At 41.8% G+C, this 22,781-nt stretch overlaps 3 protein-coding genes across 5 annotated transcripts in view; 1 reads left to right on the top strand and 2 right to left on the bottom strand.

Moving 5' to 3' along the window:
* LOC147338948 (uncharacterized) overlaps positions 1–1,209 on the bottom strand; it is a 4,463-nt gene extending 3,254 nt beyond the window's left edge. Inside the window, exons 1-2 of the mRNA XM_086286638.1 lie at positions 537–1,209; positions 1–328 (exon numbers count right to left, since the gene is read on the bottom strand). The exon at positions 1–328 is cut by the window's left edge and continues 92 nt beyond it. Of these exons, the coding sequence (XP_086142764.1) occupies positions 1–328; positions 537–780 (572 nt within the window). The 5' untranslated portion in view covers positions 781–1,209. The remainder of the gene's footprint in view (positions 329–536) is intronic.
* A 3,163-nt stretch (positions 1,210–4,372) lies between these two features.
* On the bottom strand, positions 4,373–19,091 carry gfod2 (glucose-fructose oxidoreductase domain containing 2). 3 transcript variants are annotated; one of them, XM_086286613.1, is made up of 4 exons: positions 17,993–19,091; positions 14,808–14,925; positions 12,996–13,356; positions 4,373–8,641 (listed from the first exon to the last, which is right to left on the bottom strand). In XM_086286613.1, exons 1-4 carry the CDS (start codon positions 18,025–18,027, stop codon positions 7,746–7,748), a joined length of 1,410 nt encoding a protein of 469 aa, XP_086142739.1. In that variant the 5' UTR covers positions 18,028–19,091; the 3' UTR covers positions 4,373–7,745. The 3 variants fall into 3 exon arrangements, with proteins under 3 accessions (XP_086142739.1, XP_086142753.1, XP_086142746.1); XM_086286627.1 differs by lacking the exon at positions 17,993–19,091 and having other exon boundaries at positions 4,374–8,641; positions 14,804–14,930; XM_086286620.1 differs by lacking the exons at positions 14,808–14,925; positions 17,993–19,091 and adding an exon at positions 13,495–14,764 and having other exon boundaries at positions 4,374–8,641.
* thap11 (THAP domain containing 11) lies at positions 17,918–22,522 on the top strand. The gene has a single exon (XM_086286687.1). It carries the CDS (start codon positions 18,265–18,267, stop codon positions 19,093–19,095), a length of 831 nt encoding a protein of 276 aa, XP_086142813.1. The 5' UTR covers positions 17,918–18,264; the 3' UTR covers positions 19,096–22,522.
* Positions 22,523–22,781: the final 259 nt, after the last annotated feature.

Genomic DNA, 22,781 nt, shown 5'->3' with positions numbered 1-22,781 from the left:
TACTGCTGGGTGGATAACAGCTCAGAGTACACCTTAGGATGTTTTGAGGACAAGTGTCGCCGCAGGTTGCTGACGCCACCACTTTCGACCAGCTTCTTCATGCAGATGCGACAACGAACGGCGTTCAGATTGTCCAAGCAATCAAAGTGTTTCCAGATCACGCTGCGATGTCGTGAACGTTTCACAGGGAGCTCATCACTTGTCTCCATTTGTGTTATTATTTCTGATGGACCCTCCTGTGGAAGGAGGTCATTCAAAGAAGAGCTGATTCCAGTTGTGTGTACTGCGGTGATGGTGCCACCCTCATCGTCCTCCAGTGCCACTTCCACTGAAGAAGAAAGAGGCAAAGTTACATTTAAGTGGTGAACATTCTGCTACATGATAATACTTAGTGACTGCTCAATACACATAGAATATGGTTTTCATCCTTAACTAACCCTAACCCTTTGGCGGCCTTTTTCTAAAACACTATACAGTATATCTACTTCTGTCCCCACAAAGCTGGGGTTCACTTTAGATGGTTTGACGAGCTGTACCGGAGCAGAACTGCTCTCCTTCCGCCCGATGGTGCTGGTCTTCCCCGGGGCCAGGTTTAGATCCGGGTCCGTTACTTCTCGTGGAGAGCTCGGTGGGATGCTTCACACGCAGGTGTCTCAGCATAGCAGTGGTGGAACCACAACCTTTTTTGAGCAAGTGACGAGCGCAGAGAAGACAACGGACAGACCGCGAGTCGTTGTTTTCGAAAAAACTCCAAACTACACTACTACGCGCCCGAACCATCGCGGTGGATACAGGTTGGCACTGCTGTGAATAAAGAGTCAAATGCCACGGCTCGGTACAGAACGAATAATTACTCTGCGGCTATCCGTACTATTAATGAAGTTTATTTGTTTTTGATGTGCTAGCCTAGCTGATACTATGCGCAGGCAGCATACGAAAATGTAATAGCCCTACGTCATATCCGGGGTATCAACCGTCGTCTTCCGCGCGGGACAACACTGGAAGCGACGTGGCGACCGGAGTCCATAGAAAGTGAATGACTTTCAGCGACTTTCAGCTACTAAAGGCGACAGAATAACCGCTGGCGACGCGAAGTGTTGCTTCCACGCGAACGACTGAAAAAAACTACCAATGAAAGCATGTCGCTACCGCTGCTGACCCGGTAGTAAATACGGAAGATGGTTACCTAGGCAGCCTCTACCGTCCACAAGCAACAGATTCATAGCGATTCGCGACAATTACAAGTAGACGTATCTTAAATGTTTACTAAACCCGACTCAAAAATTAGTTTATTTTTTAATTTTATTTAATATATTTTCTTATTATCATTATGAGGATATCTAGGAGATGCAGTGGACTTTTAAAAATCTGATTATTTAATCCGGTCGTGGAGAATAAGAGAATGCTGAAAGAATGAAAATTAAATAACCGAGTTAATAAAAACAATCAAACAAACAAACACTGAAACTAATTATTAAAAACTAAACTGCGTAGACAATAAAACGTAATGGAATCTAAATTTTACTGATAACATAAAGTTCAAAGGAAATAATACTATAAATATAAACTAGCTATCATGATAACTCTATGATGTAGCTGTTTACACGTTCACCTAACAAATAAAAGATCCCCGGTTTGATCCTGGGGGCAGACACATATCCCTTTGGAGGGCATACAATGTAAAAATTAACAAAATCAAAGCATGTGGAACTGCCCTAATGTGGTGGCCCCTTGTGAGTAAGGAATTAGCTTTATATCTCTATGACTACACAATAGGTGTGCTCGAGTATACTTGTGAAAATGAGAGCTCTTTTTTTTTTTTTTTTTTTTGCCTGTCCCGTTTGGCTCTTTTGCCATCAGAATTGTTGTCTAAAGGCAAAGAAAGATGCCCAACGGATTTACTTTACCAAATTGACCATCCCAGCCTTGCCGTAATGGTCCATTTGATTCACCTTTTATTGTTTCTTTTATTTTCACTTACTGAATACGGGACAGACTTGACTGGGGGAAAGAAGGGGAGAAAGAAAGAGGGAAAGAGAAACAGCTGAGAAGAGGGACGGGGGAGAAGGGCAAAAGACAAAAACCAACAGAACGGGCAGAGAAAAAAAAATGCATATATCAATCACCTGGGTCACCTGCTGAGAAAGAAAAAAGAAAACAAGCAGAAGAGAACAAGAGCAACAGAACAAACAACACCACAATGATACATGGGAATACGACAGCAAATACCAAACACTAAACACCACTGTGCAGCACACAAGACCAACAGAACACAGTGTGCCCTGAGGTAGGAGCCAAAAAGGGTGCAGTTTGTGGGTGTGATCACCCGTGTGTACACCTGTGAGCATGGACGCGCTTGTTTTTTGTTTTTTAAAAGGTTCCTTCTTGTAATAATCTGCTAGAGGGTGTGGGGGGGCCACAGCCCCGTCCTCCAGGGCATGAAGCAGGTATGGAGGAGATCAAAACTCCAGACATCCAGAGGCCCCCAGAACACAAGAGACCAAGGAAGACCAACAGAGGGGCAGCCGCGCCACTGTCCCAGAAAGAGCTGAGGAGAGTCCCAGATGAGGGCTCACTCAGCAGCCGCGGAGCAGAAGCCAGGGGGAGTTGCAGTGACGCGCCCGTGAGCTCCGCCGGCAGCCAGCCGCGCCTGAGTGACCGAGCCCCAGGCCGAGAGGCCGGGGGCACCCCACCTCCGAAGTGGCCCGAGCGAGCCCCAGGCTCCAGGCCCCGATAAGCGGCCGCCAAGGAGTGAGCCGGTGTGTACCTGGACGCCCATCCCCGGACACAGAGAACCACCAACGCACCGATGTCTGAGGGGGTCCGCCACTGGCAGGGGAAGTGGTGGTAGGGGGAGATAGGCCTCCAAACCTTGGAGGGCCTGAGATGTCCCCAGAGAGGTGGCGCCTGACACCCAACCTGACATATAGACACAGACATACAGGCACACACAGATACAAACATCCATTCCCACCCTCATGCTCTCATATACACTTACTCCACACTCAACCAACGTGGAGACAGACATAAAGAGACGCTGTACACACGATCACACTCCCCAAGCGTACTCTACAAACCGGGTCTAGGTGCCCCCGCCCCTGGAGGGGGGAACTGCATCCAGACCCAGGTGGTGTTACCCTTTTCCCTGCGGTGGGGGGAGGCAGACCGCCCCGACTCCGCAGCAGCAGGAAGGCCCCACACTCCAGACCGCAGTCGGACGGCCAACTCCTCCTCCTAGCCCCCCCGCTCCAGCAGGTCGCAGAGAACGGGGGTGAGAGAAGACTCCAAACCTCCCTCCACCCGCTCATTGTAGTGTTGATGCATTTGTGTTCTAAGGTGCATTTAAAACCCAGGAGGGCTTGGAGCTACCTGCCAGAGAGCAGCAGGTAAGCGCATGGTCCCTCCTGCTAGCCCTCAATGTCTACGTGTATTTAAAATTGAGAGGTGGGCAACGACGCCAGGGGTGGGGTGTACACCCTGATGGTACTTTGGATTCCGTGTATCGTGCCCACCCCCAAGATCCTATATGTATGTGTAATGAGAGTGTGAGTAATGTGAATGTCTAAGTTGTGGGATAAAATTGAGGCAGAGGCAGCCAGAAGGGGACAGAGGGGGGGGGTAGCCTCGTCTGCACCCTGGTGACATACCCCTACTCCAAGGTCCTGCATGTGTGGGTGGTTGTGGTGGAGCGGGAAGAGGGAGGCAGCTGGAGATGGGGAGGGAAGGAAGGGAGGGGCAAGTGACCCCTCCCTGGGGCCAGCTCCCCCGCTGACCCCAGTAGGCACCCCCATACTCCGCGACCCGCCAGGGAAAGGGGGCCCAGGCCCATCCAGACCGGGGCCCAGTGCAGCAGCGCCTCCCGGCCCCACAGAGCCCGGGACAGTCCACCCAACCCCACCACAGAGAAAACTGCACCCACCCCACCATCCACTCATCAAATGAGAGCTCTTTAAAGGTGTTTGACATTTGACTCGAGTTTTAAAGATGTAGCCATGGAACTCTTGTAATTTCATGAGTGAATAAAGTTGGGTAGAACACAGATTTGAGTAAAGTATGGCAAAAGACTCATGCCCTGCACTTGCTAGAATTAGTATAGATCAATGGAATGGTTTTCTCTTACTGCAACAGTTTGATAATAATAAAAGATAAACTGGCATCTCTTAAATTGATTGTCTTTGGCATATTCTCACACTCCACATGTTCTCAAACAAGCTGGAGTGGCTGATGCTGTGCCATCAGATTACAGCACAATAATTCTAATGTAACCCTCACTTTATATGTTTTAGAGGAGCATCGAGGTTGATGGAGGGTTTTTTTTTTCTTTTTCTATGCTTAGCTTGCCTTGCTTCTTCACAGTTAACACAATGAACAAACTCAGATTAGACAACAGGTGTTAAACAAAGGCAGCCGTTTTTATTAAAGGAAATATCCGTCAAGCAGATGAGCATTACAGTTTCCCTACTTTAAAGCAACACATTAGTGCTTTTAAAAAAAAAAAAAAAAAAAAAAAAAAAAAAAAAAACAGGTTTAAAAAGAAGTTCACAGGCTGAAAGCAAAAAATGGCAAACTTTCTCCACTTGAGCTTACAAATAAATACAAAAAGTGTTCTTCAGCGAGCTGGCTGGACACTACACGCATCACGCTGTTTATTAAATATGTGGCATCATGTTATTCTCAGTGCAAAAACAACAAAACAACTGTAGATAAGAAGATGATGATGAATGCTGGAATGTATTTTAGCAGTGTCAGATTATGGAACATCCTGCAGGCAAACGTGACATGCTTTGTGTTTTATAAAGACACTTAATGTAAACTCAACTTCCTGTTTTTGTAAAGCACTGTTGGGACACCATGAAGTAAGAGTGTAACGGGAATCTGTTTATATCTGCAGATCCTGCGTGGTGCTGAAGAAGGGGACAGACACGCCAGACCAAAGCAGTACACACCCCCTGTCACTTCCTGCCACACCAGCGTTAGCAACAGTGAAGCCACGATTTGTTAGGATAGTCAGCAGAAGTAAGAAGCAGTGAGTGACTACAACACCTGTGAAGCTTGTCTGGCTCGGAGCACATTTACACTTTCACACAGATCAAATCCAGTGATTTCACTCAATAAAAACATCAGTACAGTTTCTGAACGACTGGTGACCCCACATGTGTTTGGAAAAAAAAAAATAAAAAATCTACAATTTACTTCAGTGCTTAACAAATGTAAACACACCTTAAACACAAACTTTAAAACCACTCAGGCTTTGAATCCAATACATCTCAGAGTTTACCACTAAACACTGAATGCTATGAAGAGCCGGCTGCTACTATAATTTTCTGCTTTGCAGCCTGAAGGCTAGTAGAAGCTCTCTGGTTAAATGGATTATGATCAGTGTGAAGTGGAAATCAGGTGCCAAGAACATCTCCAAAACACTCCCTGAGACACAATCCAAATAATCAACTGACGTTTGATCTCAGCAGTCATTGTTTGCCCAAAACATCACAGAAGAAAACCGAAACGAACAAACAGAGCATGTGAGAATGACTCCCCCTAAGCATCCTAGCTTTTATTTTCAATGTTGTTGTCATCTTATAATCTATTTAATAAATCCATGGACAGTATAAAAGATGGACATAGCTACTGTGATGCTCATAACAGCTTGCCAATCACAAGCTGCTAGCTAACCAGCATACCCTCAAAAATCTTTTTATCGGACACAAAGAATGACCAAAATTTAGAAAACAGACGTAATCATTTATTTAGTGTGACCCAAAATGAGTGACTCAACAGGAGAGTGTTTACACAGGTCAAATTCAATGGTCATTCCCCCCACAGTATTGCAGGTTTTGCCTTTAAAAATAATTCCGTTTATGGCACTTCTAGGCTGGCTTCAATTTTTAGACTTGAAAGCTTCGTTCATCTGTTATACTGTCTATGAAAATACACATCAAAATAAACTGGAAATACCAATTTAACATGGTGATAGTATTCCATAAGGTCTACATCCTTATGGAATACTATCAGTCCAAAATGGAAAAACAGGTGCTAAGCGTATGCACTAAAAACTCCCTGAGGCATAATTCAGTTATGTAACAGGACATGGCTGAGTCATCCATCCTAGAGTAGAGCTTTTATTTTGAATTTTTATAATGTACTTTGGTAAAACTGTGACTGCTGCTCTGTCTGTGCAGCAGGCAACCGTACACTTTCTACATCCTCTTTTCCAGCTTACAGGAGTAATAGTTCAGTATACATTTACAGTGGGGAATTCAGGGGCATTGCTACAGACTGTTACTTTATTCTCTACATAGCTTATTTTACTCAATCCCTGGTATCATGTAAGTCATGGCCATTTTGTAACAAACACATTATTAAACCTCTTTTTTTTCAAATGTCTAAAATATACTTATTACATGGTGAAAAATAAAATAGAAAGTAAACTGAACACAGCTCCATTATACTTACTCTAATTTGAGTTCTATCAGAATCACAACGGGTCATTTGTTAGTCAAATCACGCGGCTGCTGTGATGGTCACAGTCATGGCTGAGGTAAACACTCCCTCTTTTACAGAAAGGTGCTGTTAGTGTACATTAACACCAATATATTTCCATTCAAACATATTAAAGTCTAAATTTTATCTACAGTAGAGAATCACATGGTGTTCCAGTTTCCCTATAGTAATACACAGCATCATTAATCACCTGAAAAATGGTGCTTGAACAAATCTTTCTGTAGCTACAGGCGTCAGCTGGTGAACTGCAACCAATATGCTGAAACTTACAGACCTGGATTTGCAAAGTGGGGGAAAGGATCCTTGACCCAGAGCTGAAGGCTCAACAAAATAACTATCCTAAAACTCTGCTGTACCATCAAAAAAGGGTGGATATACAAGCTGAGACTATTAATTCAGATAAAATAGGCATACTGTACCCATTAACCCCTCTCACGTTATCAGCAGGCCAAAACAATCTCAGATATGACTGAGACACTCTTTTCAATCTGCCCTGAAACCACTGACTTCTTGCAGGGTTCAATGAACTGTTCCTGCTGGTGCATGGTTTATTAGCCAGCGAGCCAGCCGGTGGTCATGGAAATATTAGACTCAGCTCAAACTCTCTGGTGATACCCAAACTTTAAAAGAAAAAACAACAACAACAAAAAATTAAAAACAATAACCAGAAAAAAAGGGATGTTCTGGGGTAATGCACTTATTCAGACTTTATAATTGTTTTCTTTCTATATTAATAAATCTAAAGAAACTGCTCACAAGTTGAAAACAAAAAAACCCCACCCAACAACCTAAAACCATTTTTTAAAATTAAAATCTACTATTGGCTAACAACTAATATAGGTCTAGATCCTTTTTTAGCCGAAAATCTGAAATCATGACTCCACAACTTCAAGCTAAGAATGATAATCAAGGCAGCGTAAGGTGACTGTCGGTGGGACACGGGGAGCTTTTAACACGTTTAAATGAGCTTTACAGCTATGATAATGTTTTCTGTTGAGAATCAGAATAATAGAGCTGTGGTTTACAAATTTAGTGTACAAACAAATCACATCTGTGAGGGTTCAAGCATTCACAACACAGTCAAATAAAAAAAAAAAAAAAGAAGTTCAAATTGTGACAAGTGTGTTAAAAAAAAACAAGCCAAGTAGTCATGTGTCACATAAAAGGTCGAAGCAGCGGACTTGAAACATTCAGAGCTCCGTTTTGTCAGACATGCAGTAGTCGCACTGGGTGAATTAACAGATCTAGTTTTTGTTTCTCTTGAGAGCCTCACACAGGTTCTGGTTTGGATCAGGTTCATGACTCATGATCTCAACACACTCCCATTCTCCGCTGCTGCTGGACCGCTTCACCGCCTCCACCACCGTCTGCACGTACAGACCGTCCTCAAACGTTGGTGCAGTGGCAACTGGTCCCCGTGCCCAACACCGGCGCTCCTCCTTAGCCTGAAAAGACTGCCTCAGCGCCTTCACCATGGAGCTCAGGCCCTGCAGGAGAGGCAGGGGCATTTCTTTTACCTCTGGTCCCACCCAGCCGTTGTCGCCTACCAACAGCTCCTCGCTTTTACTCCCGTTGCGTTGCCCATACAGTTCTGTCCCTCTGGCAATTAATCTCCCAGTGGATCCAACTACCATAACCTCATGTACAAACGACCCCGGCATATTGAAGTTTAGGGTCACAGTGCAGCACACGCTACTGGACCCTGTCCCACCCATCAACATTTGGAAGAAACAGAAATCGTCGCTGGTGACGCGGCGTATCCCTCGGATCAAACCGTTTTGCTGCACGAAGGTCCGCAGTAAACCATGCACGCGGTGTGCTCGTGTGCCAGACAGGTAACTCAAAAGGTCGATGATGGCGGAGCCAACAGTGTGAAGACCGCCTCCTCCCATCAGCTCCTCGCAGGTCCAGCCGTACGACTGGTCCAGCAGGCTCGGACCATAGACTCGGACATCACACACCTGCAGTTCGCCCACATATCCCTCCACCAGCAGTTGGCGCATTGCAACAAAAGCTGGCAGGAAGCGCAGGGTGTTACCCATAATGCTGAGCAGCTGTGGGTAGTATCTGGCTGCAGTGACCATCTTGAATGAATCCACAGCAGTTGCAGCTTTCTCACACACGACATTCTTACCGATACCTGAAGACAGACGGAGATTGAGCAGTTATTAACTTACTGCACTGATCTTTGGCGTAGAGCCAATGAGAACAGATTTCACACAATTTATTATTATTTTTTTTTTTACATAAGCTCAGATCTGCAGCAGTTTCAGTTCGGTGCATCTATCAGAGTGTGCATTTGATTGCTTTACTGTTCATTTACTCATTAGGTATGAATAAACCAAAATAATGTGATGGCATCTAGTGAGTGCAGCGTTTGTTATACATTTTAAATCAGACCTCACTAGCCGTTGGAATTGGTCCCATGGATTAGTCCCTCAGCAGGGAAACACTCAGGAAGTTGCAACTAAAACAGGAAACTGTGGTCAACGCTTAGGAATTCCATCAGATACAGAAAGCCCTGTATCAAGTCCCCTTTGATTGGGAAACCTTGTTGATTATATTTGCTTCAGTCTACTGCTGACAGAATTTTTTCTTTTTTTTTTTTTTAATTTGTAGCTACAATTGCTGTTGATCAAGGCTTTGATCACCATTAATCACACGTCAATAACAAACCCTGAAGAATACGTTACAGAGGAAATGCGTTTGAGATCTGACCTGCCACACCCAGCTGCTTCAGGGCACGAGCTGTTTGCATACACAGCTCTGAACTTTTCCACACCTCACCTGATGAAGCTGTATGTGACACAGCAAATGTTTAACATACAGGGAGTGCAGAATTATTAGGAAAGTTGTATTTTTGAGGAATAATTTTATTATTGAACAACAACCATGTTCTCAATGAACCCAAAAAACTCATTAATATCAAAGCTGAATGTTTTTGGAAGTAGTTTTTAGTTTGTTTTTAGTTTTAGCTATTTTAGGGGGATATCTGTGTGTGCAGGTGACTATTACTGTGCATAATTATTAGGCAACTTAACAAAAAACAAATATATACCCATTTCAATCATTTATTTTTACCAGTGAAACCAATATAACATCTCCACATTCACAAATATACATTTCTGACATTTAAAAACAAAACAAAAACAAATCAGCGACCAATATAGCCACCTTTCTTTGCAAGGACACTCAAAAGCCTGCCATCCATGGATTCTGTCAGTGTTTTGATCTGTTCACCATCAACATTGCGTGCAGCAGCAACCACAGCCTCCCAGACACTGTTCAGAGAGGTGTACTGTTTTCCCTCCTTGTAAATCTCACATTTGATGATGGACCACAGGTTCTCAATGGGGTTCAGATCAGGTGAACAAGGTGGCCATGTCATTAGTTTTTCTTCTTTTATACCCTTTCTTGCCAGCCACGCTGTGGAGTACTTGGACGCGTGTGATGGAGCATTGTCCTGCATGAAAATCATGTTTTTCTTGAAGGATGCAGACTTCTTCCTGTACCACTGCTTGAAGAAGGTGTCTTCCAGGAACTGGCAGTAGGACTGGGAGTTGAGCTTGACTCCATCCTCAACCCGAAAAGGCCCCACAAGCTCATCTTTGATGATACCAGCCCAAACCAGTACTCCACCTCCACCTTGCTGGCGTCTGAGTCGGACTGGAGCTCTCTGCCCTTTTACCAATCCAGCCACGGGCCCATCCATCTGGCCCATCAAGACTCACTCTCATTTCATCAGTCCATAAAACCTTAGAAAAACCAGTCTTGATTGAGTATTTCTTGGCCCAGTCTTGACGTTTCAGCTTGTGTGTCTTGTTCAGTGGTGGTCGTCTTTCAGCCTTTCTTACCTTGGCCATGTCTCTGAGTATTGCACACCTTGTGCTTTTGGGCACTCCAGTGATGTTGCAGCTCTGAAATATGGCCAAACTGGTGGCAAGTGGCATCTTGGCAGCTGCACGCTTGACTTTTCTCAGTTCATGGGCAGTTATTTTGCACCTTGGTTTTTCCACACGCTTCTTGCGACCCTGTTGACTATTTTGAATGAAACGCTTGATTGTTCGATGATCACGCTTCAGAAGCTTTGCAATTTTGAGACTGCTGCATCCCTCTGCAAGATATCTCACTATTTTTGACTTTTCTGAGCCTGTCAAGTCCTTCTTTTGACCCATTTTGCCAAAGGAAAGGACGTTGCCTAATAATTATGCACACCTGATATAGGGTGTTGATGTCATTAGACCACACCCCTTCTCATTACAGAGATGCACATCACCTAATATGCTTAATTGGTACACAGCAAAATCTCCAGTGTTAAATTAACACTGGAGAGTGTCTATATGGGTCCACACCTCTGAGTGTTAAATACAACACTGTTGAGTGTTAAATTAACACTTTTGACAGTGTTATATGTTTAAAAGTAACCTAGTCAGTTTTGATAAGATAAGATAGAACTTTATTAATCCCTCGGGTGGGTTCCTCTGGGAAATTCGACTTCCAAAAAAAAGCACAGCAACGACCGAAGTTACAGTTACAGAATTGTTATATATATATATATATATATATATATATATAAATAAATACAGAGACAAATATAAATAAAATATACAAAGGGGATAAATAGAATAAATAGGAATAAAAAATAAAAATACAAGTGAATTGCACATTTCAAGTATTGAGTCTATTGCACTGTTGACTATTTACAAAAAGTATTGCACAAGGTATTGTACAGTGAGGTGAAGAGGCACTACAGCTTAGTTGTTCCCCCCTCCTTTGTCCTCCTGTTTCCTGTTTCCCCTCCAGAGAGGAGTTAAACAGTCTGATGGCGTGTGGGACAAAGGAGTTTTTAAGTCTGTTAGTTCTTGTCTTGGGGAGAAGCAACCTGTCACTGAACAGACTCTTCTGATTGTTTATGGCCGTGTGCAGAGGATGCCCAGCATTGTTCATAATGTCCAGCAGTTTTGAAGATTAACAAAGACTAACACTGAGCAGTGCTGATTTTCTAACACTGGAAAATAACTCAAAATGTTAGAAATATTCCAGTGTTAGAAAACCAGCACTGCTCAGTGTTAGTCTTTGTTAATCTTCAAAACTGACTAGGTTACTTTTAAACATATAACACTGTCAAAAGTGTTAATTTAACACTCAACAGTGTTGTATTTAACACTCAGAGGTGTGGACCCATATAGACACTCTCCAGTGTTAATTTAACACTGGAGATTTTGCTGTGTAGTAGGCTTTTGAGCCTATACAGCTTGGAGTAAGACAACATGCATGAAGAGGATGATGTGGACAAAATACTCATTTGCCTAATAATTCTGCACTCCCTGTGGTCAGAATGGACACTGAACGATCTCCAGCCTACTGGGACAAACGGTGCGTGATGGTTGACTGTTCTCGTGTGGGAACAGCACACATAATTGTTTGGTGAAGTTCCAGCAAATGAGTGGGCACTCATGTATGCTGCTTCTTGCATGCTCTACCCAGGCAGTTCCCTTGCTTTAAACAAATGCAATATTTCCAGCAGTGAGAACGCATCTAAAGTAGACTATCACCTGGTGTGTGCTACATATGAGGTAGGGCAATTACCACACTGACAATCCATGGAGGTCATGTGTGAAAACAGCTACGGGTGCTAAATCGAAACCAGACCCAGAACTGAAACTTGAAGGGTTTCTATCTGACACATTTGGCTTGTGATGAAGCACAAAGATAAGTGGAGATACCCCCAGAGGAGCTGCATTAGGATTATAGTCATTACAGGTGGAAGCAACTAATAATACATTCCCCAAAATAACAGCAATATCATGATACTGAGTCCTACAGTTCTGGACACACTGTAAAACAAACATAGAAGATACATCAAATATCTGTATAACTAATAAAAAAAAATGTCCCTAATGAGGCTATCAGCAGTAATTATATATTTATTCGCCACACTGTGTGTGTAATCAATATTTTTCAGTTTAATTAGTGTGATTAATAATGCCACCGATGTGCTTTTCCCTGCTATCTGTGCTGTCTGCCATTTTCACCGTGTGAGTTTCTTCTTCACTGTAGCTTTGACTTTACCCTCAGTTGATTAATAAGTATCACCACAAGCAGGCATGAGGCACTGGTCAGTGTTTCAGAGCACTGCATGCTTTCATTAAAATTTTGTAATTTGGTACCAGAACACTGATAACATGAAAGCATTATTGCAAGAGGAAGAAATGTGCAATACTAACATGTGAATCTTAATATTTCAACCTTCATTTAGGGTGTTAACTCTTGAGATGATTTCTTTCATGACATACTAAATAGGGTTAGTGGTAGGAGAAACTGGAGGCCCTGTAGAAAGCCTGCACAAGAACAGGGAGATGATACAAACACTGTACGAAAGAGTGTTGCCTGGATTTGAACCCCTCATGCTGTGACAGTGCTAATAGCTCAGTCACTATGCTGCCAAACACACTGTGTTATATTATGTTATATTTGTGTTTATGGAGTCTTACCCAGTGCCTTGACTGCTATCTGCCTTGTCATGGATGGTGGAATATAGATGCAGACAAGGTCAACATCTTGATGCAGCAGGACGTCGTCAGATCGGCTGGTGTGAAATGGGATGCCGAGCTCCTTTGCCAAGCAGCATGCTTCCTCTTCGCTTCGCCCCCAGAGTGCATGAACCTCAAAGCCTTCAGCTTTTAGCAGTGGGACCAGCACTCGGGCCGTACTCCCCGTGCCAAACACACCGACTCCCGGCAGCATGGTAGAGCTGCTCAGTGGGACCCTATGTGTGAACCATCGCCAGTCACTCCAGCATCTCAACAGCAAATCATCCACTAGCTTTTCAAGGCCTGTGCTGTTGATTTTAGCCTATAAAACAATTAACAATTGAACAGTTAAAGAGCGATCAACCTTTATCCAATAACATAACAAAATCCTGGGAAATAAAAAAGCTCTTTGTGAATGCAGCACTAAGAAATGAGAAGGAGTAGTGAATAAGTGCTTTACCCATTTATCCCAGCTTTGAGTGTATCTGCAGGTCTCATGAAAGTTCAGCCCAGTTTTTCTTATCAGACCTCTGTGACAGGCTCTCATGCCGTGTCCTGCCACATACTTAACATGCCTTTCCTTGTTCACACCCACTGAATGTCAATGTCATCTTTTGTCTTTCAACCAGGCTAAACATAAAAACCAGCAGCCAGAACAATCTAATTATTTATCGCTCACTTAATGTTGTTCTGAAAGTTATAAATCACCTGAACCAGTATGAGTTTACTCCCTTGTTTTCCTGATCTGGAATGATAATAGACTGGTGACTGATTTAAATAGCAGGCCATATCTACATTAAATACACATGCATAAAAATCAACTAAGCTGAAAAACATACACAAAAACACAAAAAACATATCCTTTTAATTCAGAGGTTTTCCAAAAACTTTATAATTCAAAGTAAAAAGTGAAATTGATTTATAAATATTAAATGAACTAAATGTACCACTACAAAGACTACAGTCTTTGGGGACTGAATGTGGACTCTTAGGGAGAAGTAAGGGGGGAAAAGGAAAGGAATATGCTGAGAGGAGAAACAGGAGAACAGCAGCTTTGGCTCAGGTATGAACTTCTCTCAAGCCATAAATTGCTGTACCTATTTTCCGTTTTCCTAGCAAAATATAAAGAAATGCGGGGTGTGTCCATATTTAGCACAGTGCTATATAGGTGAACAATGAGCAGGTCTATCTTGCTGACTCTCCCTGTGGCCATGATGACTGTACAACAGAAGGGTGACGGAGGAAAGTCTGCGTGCCCCTGCACCTGCATTACCCGTGCCACCTTTGGGAACCTTCTCTCGTTTAAACCGCATCCGCGCCAGGCTAAAGCAGCCGAATGCAGCTGAAGTCTCTCACACACCGACAACACTGGCAACTGAGCCGTGCCGTGCCGAGTCAGCTAGACAGATGAGATATCAAAGGCATGACACACGGACTCGTCGCTTTCTGAATCAGAAGTAGTAGCTCGGGATCAGACATATGTCATAAAACACTGCAAACTTCCTCAAAGTGACCACGTCTTCGTTTCAAACACGCGTACTGCTACAAGTGCACACACACCTACACACACAGTGAGCTAGCTAAACAGTCAGGTTATTGATAACGTTAGCTAGCACGTTCAGCTAGCTGGCCAGACAACCGCAGAGCGTGCACAAAAAACTCCCAGTAAACGCAGATACTTCTCGGGCTCACTGTTTAGCGTTAAAGTATCTACAAACGGGTATTATTTAAAACAAATCCCAAGTGAAAAGCAAGGAAACGTTAACTACCTACTGTATTTGGCAGCACAACATCAGCGACGTCGGAAGGTGTCGAGCCGGGCGCTGCCCAGTTGCTAATGGTAACTTCAGCAGCAACAGCAATACTGTGACGGGAACCGGACATACTAAAGCTGTGAAGATAGGTCACCGGCGGAAAATCAACACGGGGGACTCATAGGAAACACGTTATGTTTAAACACAAAGATACTAAAAGTTTCACAAAACCTTGCTTTTAAAGATATTTTTTATTAATGTATAAATACGTCTTACGAATAAAATATGTGCCCTTGCTGTTAAGGCATTACTTTAACTTTCAATAGTTTCCCCATGATTCAGTGCGCTACCTGTACAAATCCCTCAGTACGTCGACTAGTTTCACTCGTTTAATCTAAAAATTTTCAATTCAGTTTTATATAAATCGCAACAACAGTTGCCTCAAAGCTTCTTCCAAGTGGGCAGTCGTCTACCCCAAAGCAGTTATCTCACTTGTTATTTTTAACCATTACCAAAACTCAAGGCGTAGCTACCACTCCAATCTAAATATATCGACAAAATAATTTGCTTGCTTTGAGACGAAATTAAGGTTTAAAACGGTTAAAAACTCTCTTAAAACTCTCTGAAAGTTATAGCCTAATTCTACCACGTTTGCTATTGCAGTGTTTTCCCTTGTATTTCAGTTACTTTAGTGACATCCCTCTCATATAATGTCTCCGGTTAAATGTATTTTGATAATTTATTCTGGTTAATTTTATTTGACAGTATTAGTTACAATTGCACAGATTTCACAGAAACAAACTCAAATATATATTCAATATTTGTTTGTGGAGAATCAATAGTGATTTTTGTTTGTTTTTGAATGGAGGGCCAGTAACATATGTTTCAAATAACCAGATAAGTGCCCTGATGCAAGTATAATAGCAGGACCTTACTTACTGCAACACAGATACCATTTTAAATGTATCTTTTTTCCCTGATAAGAACCCATTGTTAACTCTTAGTTCATCTGTTGGCACCATGAGCAACACACTAGACTTTAAACTTGTAGAGGTGTGTGTGAGCGCTCATGTTTAATGCTGCTGTTGGCAGGGGTGACTTTGGTTTACATTCTTTTGCCTCAGCCTTTTCAAATACAATTTATTTTTAAAAATGCTTTTAAACTTTGGTGTTTACTTTGTGAAATGATGTTAGATGAATACGGTATGAGGTTTATTTGGCTACTACAGATTTACAGTGTGTAAATAATAAACTAAATCTGCAGAAATAGCTGTGTGATGATGATCAGAAAAGTGACACCTGCAGCGTCCAAATCCACAACCATCCAGCCAACCACTAAACCAGCCAAACACTAAACCAGCACAGGAGTGCAGGAAGAGTGATCTACAAGGCCATCAGGTGGATGATAATGGTTACTACCACCTGGACAGTGTGGCAGCTGACATGGAAAGATGAACAAACAATCCAAGGAAACAGACTGAAAATCAGTCTAACTTTAAATTAGTGAAAAATACCTGTTGATACCTTTTTTGAAATTCTCATAAAATACACACATGATATATCACCATGAGTAAAGTAAAGTAAAACACATCTGGATCACAAATCATCCAACATTCAATATTGTTCACTGATTTCACCATATTTGCATTACAGTGCAGAGGTTTGGGGCAATACTCATAAATGTTTGCTATCATCAATCTAGGTCCATAAGGATAATCCATAAAACTGGCTACAGAGATCATACAAATCCGCTATTCTTAAAATCAAAAATACCAAAATTCACAGACCTGGTTCATTTTCTCACAGTACAAATTATGTATAAAGTAATAAACGACCTACTTCCTGACAGTATTCTCAAATTGTTTTCTAAAAGGAAACAGGGATACAATTTGAAGGGGGAATTAAATTTAAAACATCCTTGTATCCGTATAACATGACAACGTTTTTGCATCTCTGTGTGTGGAGGGAGGCTGTGGAATAGAGTGAAGAACTGAAGCAATGTCCCAGCATGACTCAGTTCAAAATTGTGGTTTTTGCAAAGTAAAGGAAGGAGGTAGGGCTCTGATCGGGTGTTCTCACCCACTATTTTCACAACAGTGATGTGTATATATGTGTAGGTGCACAAGTATGTTTATATAAGTATATATTTAAAGTATAAATGTAAAAATATAAAAATAGATAAATAAATAAAAAACACATGTAACATGTAATGCAATTGTAATGAAGAATTTCTGATGGACAGGGAAACAGGAAGAAAAAGTGTAGACTATTAATTACTAAATAGTGAAAGGGGGTGGGATTAAATAAGATTATGCTTCTTCCTTTTTGAACATGTTATGAGTTATTTATAATTATTGTTTTTTGTTTTCCTTTTGTTTTGCTGTGTTTGTTTGTTTGTCTCTTTTTTCTGTTATTGTACTAATTTAACATGTTCAAAATAAAGATACAATACAATACAATACACCTTCTGTGGATACTTATTAGATGTAAGTTGATTAGATATTTATACTGGTGGGGATGCACTGTTGCTATTATTAACGGTGATTTCACCCCAAAATATGACATTTACTGATGACAATGGCTGATTGTGTGATTAAGGGGGATAAAAGTTATAGGGTGAGACAGAGGCCTATGATCTGCTATAGCAACACCTAAAAGGGCAAGCCAAAAGAAAAAGCAGGACATTAAATTATTAGACTTGAATTTCATAAAATTGCTCCATCTAAAAAGTTTTTTATTCTCCATGGTTATTTCTGATTGCACATATGTATTAATCAAATTTTACACTATTGTTATTCTGTATTTGAAGTTTTCCCCCAATTAGACTTAGGTTGCTTTAATCAGTTAATCATCAGCTGTAACTGAAAACACCTTAGTTTGTGATTCTAAAAATTATTTTCCTTTGAGAAGAAAATAGAAGTCTGTCTGCATCTATATAAAAATATAATTGTTTTACATTAAAATACAGCGTTTGTTTTAAAAAGATCAATAATTAATTAAGTTCTTTTGTTGTTTTTTAACACGTTGATAGTATTTTCTTTACACACACGCCTACTTGAACGGTGTCATTACACACACTGACCAGCAGAGGCGTTATATCACTAACGGTTATGGACAGGAAGCGCAAGGAATTGTGGGACTTTTAGTTCTCAGTGGTGGACGATTACCCTGATAACAGAGCTAAGAACAAGAAAAAACATTTACCGTTGAAAATAAAACAGCATCCGTGAATTCATCATATGCAAGAGCTTCGTGTGCTCCGCGGCCGGCTAATCTCGGATGGATTTAGTCGTCGTACGAAGGAGAGCGCCTCACTTTTGCTAAAAAATAAACAGGAAGTTGTTAGCGTTGTGGGACGTGTAGTTCCGCTTGCAGGCCGCCGATCTTGATAACATAGCATAGAATAAAGAAACAAAAATAAAATAATCTTAAGTTCACCCGAAGGCCGCAGATTTAGCCTCGGCGCTGAAGTAAATATGCCTGGGTTCACCTGCTGTGTCCCCGGCTGCTACAACAACTCGCACCGGGACCGGGAACTGCGCTTCTACACGTTTCCTAAGGACACCGCTCTCAGAGAGCAGTGGCTGAGGAACATCTCCCGGGCCGGGGTCAGCGGCTGCTTCAGCACCTTCCAGCCGACTACGGGGCATCGAGTCTGCAGCGTGCATTTCGCCGGCGGGAGGAAAACCTACAGCATCCGGGTGCCGTCCCTCTTCCCTCTGCGAGGGGTGAATGAGCGCAGGAGTCGGCGGGGCAGAGGCAGGAAAGTATCCGCGGCGGTTCCCGCGCCCGCCGCAGCTGCGACCTCCGGAATTGTTGTCACCAGCTCCGTGCTGGGCAGCACCGCAGAAGGAGCCGAGGCCAACGCAGGCGGGGAAGCGAGCGACGACAGCATCACCGTGGTGCAGATTGGCCAAAACGGGGAGTACTTGGGCACCGCGCGACTGCCCGTCCAAACGGAGGGGACATCTTACACGGGGCAGGTCGGCGGTACAGCCGAGGTAACGGCTGGCGACTCACAGGTGGACACCTCATCCGCGGCGGCACCGGTGCAGTATGTCAGCGTGACCAGCAGCCCGCTGGACCACTCGTACTCTCTGACCACTGGCACCACGTCGGCCGAGCTACTGAGGAAGCTGAACGAGCAGCGGGACATCATCGCGCTCATGGAGGTAAAGATGAAGGAGATGAAGGCGACCATCCGCCAGCTCCGGGTGGCGGAGGCCAAGCTGCAAGAGGAAGTGCGGGAACGGGACCGGTTGCTGTACGGCCACACGGTGGCTGCTAACGTTCGGAAGAAAATCTGATGGGATGGGTGAACATCCCCGGAGACGAGCCGATATACAGACTCAGACTGACGGAGAGCAGACGGAGAGCAGATCCAGCCCCGATTTCTACGAAACTGAGAGCGATGACAATTTATTTTCAAGTAGAGCTTATTTTTATTTTTATTTGCGTTTAATTTTTTTTGTAGGCTGGCTAGTTGATGTAGCTGATAGTAATAAACTTACTGCTAATCTAATTGAAACATGCACAGTCTGCCTCTGGTCTGCAGCCAAACCAAGATCACATGAATCCATTCAGACAAGACTCGTAGTTTGCACAGACTCACATTTCAGACTTATTTATGACGGGACAGACTGAGGGGACACCGGCGAAGGACATGCTCAAAACTGCCTAGCTGCATAAAATGTTTTTTGTCCTTAGGCTGTTTTTGTTTTGTTTTTCCAACAGAGTTTAGGAGCTCTTGTTGCAAAAAAAAAAAAAAGGATAACACCCCACAATAACATGCAAAAATGCGCCAAGATGAAGTATTTATAGGATTTTTTTTTTTTACCAAAACACTAATCTTGGCCTGCTTAGGGTTGTAGTGAACTAAATAAAACTCTACCGCGACTGTTTCAGAGTTGCCTTTAAAGGTACCTTAAGATTATTTCCATTATTTTTGTTGCTAGAGGTATTTTTGCAACTGAGAAGAAGAAAAAAAGACTTGAAGAAATTCCTCAAAGCTTTAAAGGGCACTTAAAATTAATTCTTATTAAAGGATGCTTCTTGGGGACGTTTTTTCCCTAGTTTTGGGGGAAGCAGCACCTACTTCTTTTTCATTTTTTGGGTGTGATTTAAACATTTTACGTGCCTCTTCCCTATTCTTCACACAGATGTTTAGTTCCCACATATTTGTCCTGTTCATCAGTGTTTTAAGCACAGGCTATTACAAACATTTCATATTTTTGAAGCTGATCTGGCAGCTCATTGTTTAAGACTGGCAAGTTATTTCTCAAGCCAACAAGCATTTTGTCTCATAGCAGCATTTTAGAGACTTCTGGTGGGGGAGAAAGGATCTGACAGTGTTTCTGTTGTTTTCTTTTTAAACCTTCATTGATATTGGGGGGGTGGAGGGGTTTGGCTCATGTGATCTCATCCCCGGGTTTATTTTAAAATGACATGAAGATTTGCAGTGGCTCTTGTAAGTAATATTACAAATTTTTTCAGCTGTGTTGAGTTGTGGACAAAATAATACAATTTGTATGAAATAAACTTATAAAAGTCTCGTGTTGGAAACCTTACAGTTTACGATCGTCGCGTAAAGTGCAGTGATCTTAAAATTATTCACACCCAAAATTTAATTGGATTTGAATTTTCCCCCGAGTGGGTGACAGGTCTGGTCTGCCAGTTTACATCATCATCATCATTGTTTAGCACTAGTGGTGCCTTCACAGATGCACAGGATAGATAATCTGTGCAGATTAATAGCTCTGCATCATAGAGATGCTGACTTTGGGTCTACAAATCTCTCTTTAACTCACAGGATGCATAGTATTACTTCTATCAGGAAGTTAAAATTTTGAGGGGTCAGAAAACAGCTTTATATTTTACGTCATTGTCCAGGCTGGATCTCAAGAACATATTAGAGTTTTTGGATCTTCTTTGTGTGTTTTCCTTTCTTTTCATGTCAGAGTTTTAACTTGCTTTTGTGGCTCTGTTTATAAACCCGTGCTCTGACTGTTGTTTGAATCCAGCACCACCTGAAAACCTGAATGTGATGGCCATCTTTGGCCTGGTGAAATCATCTTTCTAATTACACTGTATGTTAAATTCTATTTCTAAATGTCTGAGAAGCTGTTTTTACCAACTTAGCTAAAGTGAGTGAGAAGTGTTTTTGGCCCCACAGTATTTTGTTGCTCTTCCCCAAAGTTTTACACAGTTTTTTGCTGGCATTACATTCAAAATAACAGAGATAGGACTTTATTTAAAAAAGAAATCACGAAGCTGAAATGCACGAAACTGAAATTTCTAATATAATATTGCACAAAGAAAACAAATGAAATGTTTTCTCGCTTAAATGTAATGAGTGCCTTCTGTTTACGGCTTACACTGAAACTGGGTTGTATAATGTCAGAACAAAAGATGAATTTTTTATATCTCTCTCTCTTTGCTAGTGTAAATAACAAGCCTAAACGGATTAAAGAACCAACTCACCAAAGAGAAATCACTCCTCAAAAAATGATCTCTAGTCGTATTTTGCTTCAGATTTACTAAATTGTTAAATTAAGACCCAATTTGTCAATAAATGAGGATAATTACTAGAAAATAGTGGATTCAATTACACGTTCTGACTTCTTGCTTTAATGCAAATGTGATTTCATTTTTAAAACAGCAAAGTGTCATATTTTAGGTGACTGGAGGTCAAAGAAACTGATTCGTCATCTTGTCCAGTCCAGAGTTTCAGGACAGGAATAATCATCCTTACAGTCGGAGTCTGAAGCATGATTTTTACCCTCTAGATGGCGCTAGGATAAAAGCTTGAAGAAGAGAAGCTTCAGCTCCTCTCTTTATGACCTAATTTGCTTGATCTATCTATGTGTGTCTGCTGGCCAATCTGATGCTCATTTGCTTAATTGTTACAGATTTTAAGGAAGTGAAATGCTAATTATCTTAACACGAACATAGGCATGTAATGCAGTTCCACCGCTCACACTGGAATGGGTAATTTTTGAACACCTAATGTATTAATGTGAAACAGAGAAAGGGGGAGCGATGGATGAATGGATGGAGAGAGAGCATTGGAAAGAGCGAGGATCCAGATCCTAATCTCATCTGGATTTATCTTTTCTACTCCCTACAGTGTTGCGTAAGGCCTTAATCCAATGCTGTCAATCAAACTTACACAACTCTATCTTCCTTCTTGATGGCTGTTGCCGTTTACCACTGCAATCAGGCCAAATGACATCTTTTCAAGGCAGGTTTCATTGTTTAGGTACAACAATGAAAGCAACATGTGATTCTGAAATCCACTGAAATAAGACTTTCTGTATATAAACATGGAAAATCTTTGAAGTGTGTCAGAAAGGGTGCCTTTATTATAAGTAATCCAGGTCAAAGTTTATAGTTTTGCTGGTCATGATCTAAAAAAAATTAAGGAAGCAATGTTAGATTTATAGAAAAGAAAGTTGCATGACATCATTTTGCAATTCCCTATAGCTATATAATAATCCACCTGTATCTTTCAGTGTGTGAGTCTAGATCAGGTGGGGTCATCCTTGGACAGCTGACAGTCTGCAGGATTGCCATTTAAAAACTCTGTCATATCCTACTAATGCTGCTACTGCATATTTTGTTTTTAGTGTGAATACTTAGTGTGCTACATGTATATCAATATTCACATCTTGTGTATATTGTTTTACTTGTAAATTGAAATGCTTGAAACTTTTTCTACACTATTAATTAGGCTTTCAGTTTCCTTTAGGAACATACTTTTTGATAATAATAATTACTGAATAATATTTAATTATTTTAATAATTCTTTTGACATTTTATATTGAGCTTCTATTCATCAGATTGTGTTTAAATACTTTGTGACACTTTAAAGCTTTGACTTCCTGTATTAAAAGAATAAGAAAAAACTACATTGTCCTTTTAAAACAAATCGAATAAGGAATATTATATCTGGAATCTTCTGCGACCATCGTCTCAACTGCTCATGACAAAGCAA

This window comes from Aulonocara sp. 'chitande type north' Nkhata Bay, linkage group LG1 (assembly GCF_057382095.1).
Source record: "Aulonocara sp. 'chitande type north' Nkhata Bay isolate Kocher_YH1m ecotype deep benthic linkage group LG1, A_spYH_male_GT1.1, whole genome shotgun sequence".
NCBI classification, from domain to species: domain Eukaryota; kingdom Metazoa; phylum Chordata; class Actinopteri; order Cichliformes; family Cichlidae; genus Aulonocara; species Aulonocara sp. 'chitande type north' Nkhata Bay.
The sequence above is the reverse complement of the archived record's forward strand: the minus strand, read 5'-3'. Positions and strand labels throughout refer to the sequence as shown.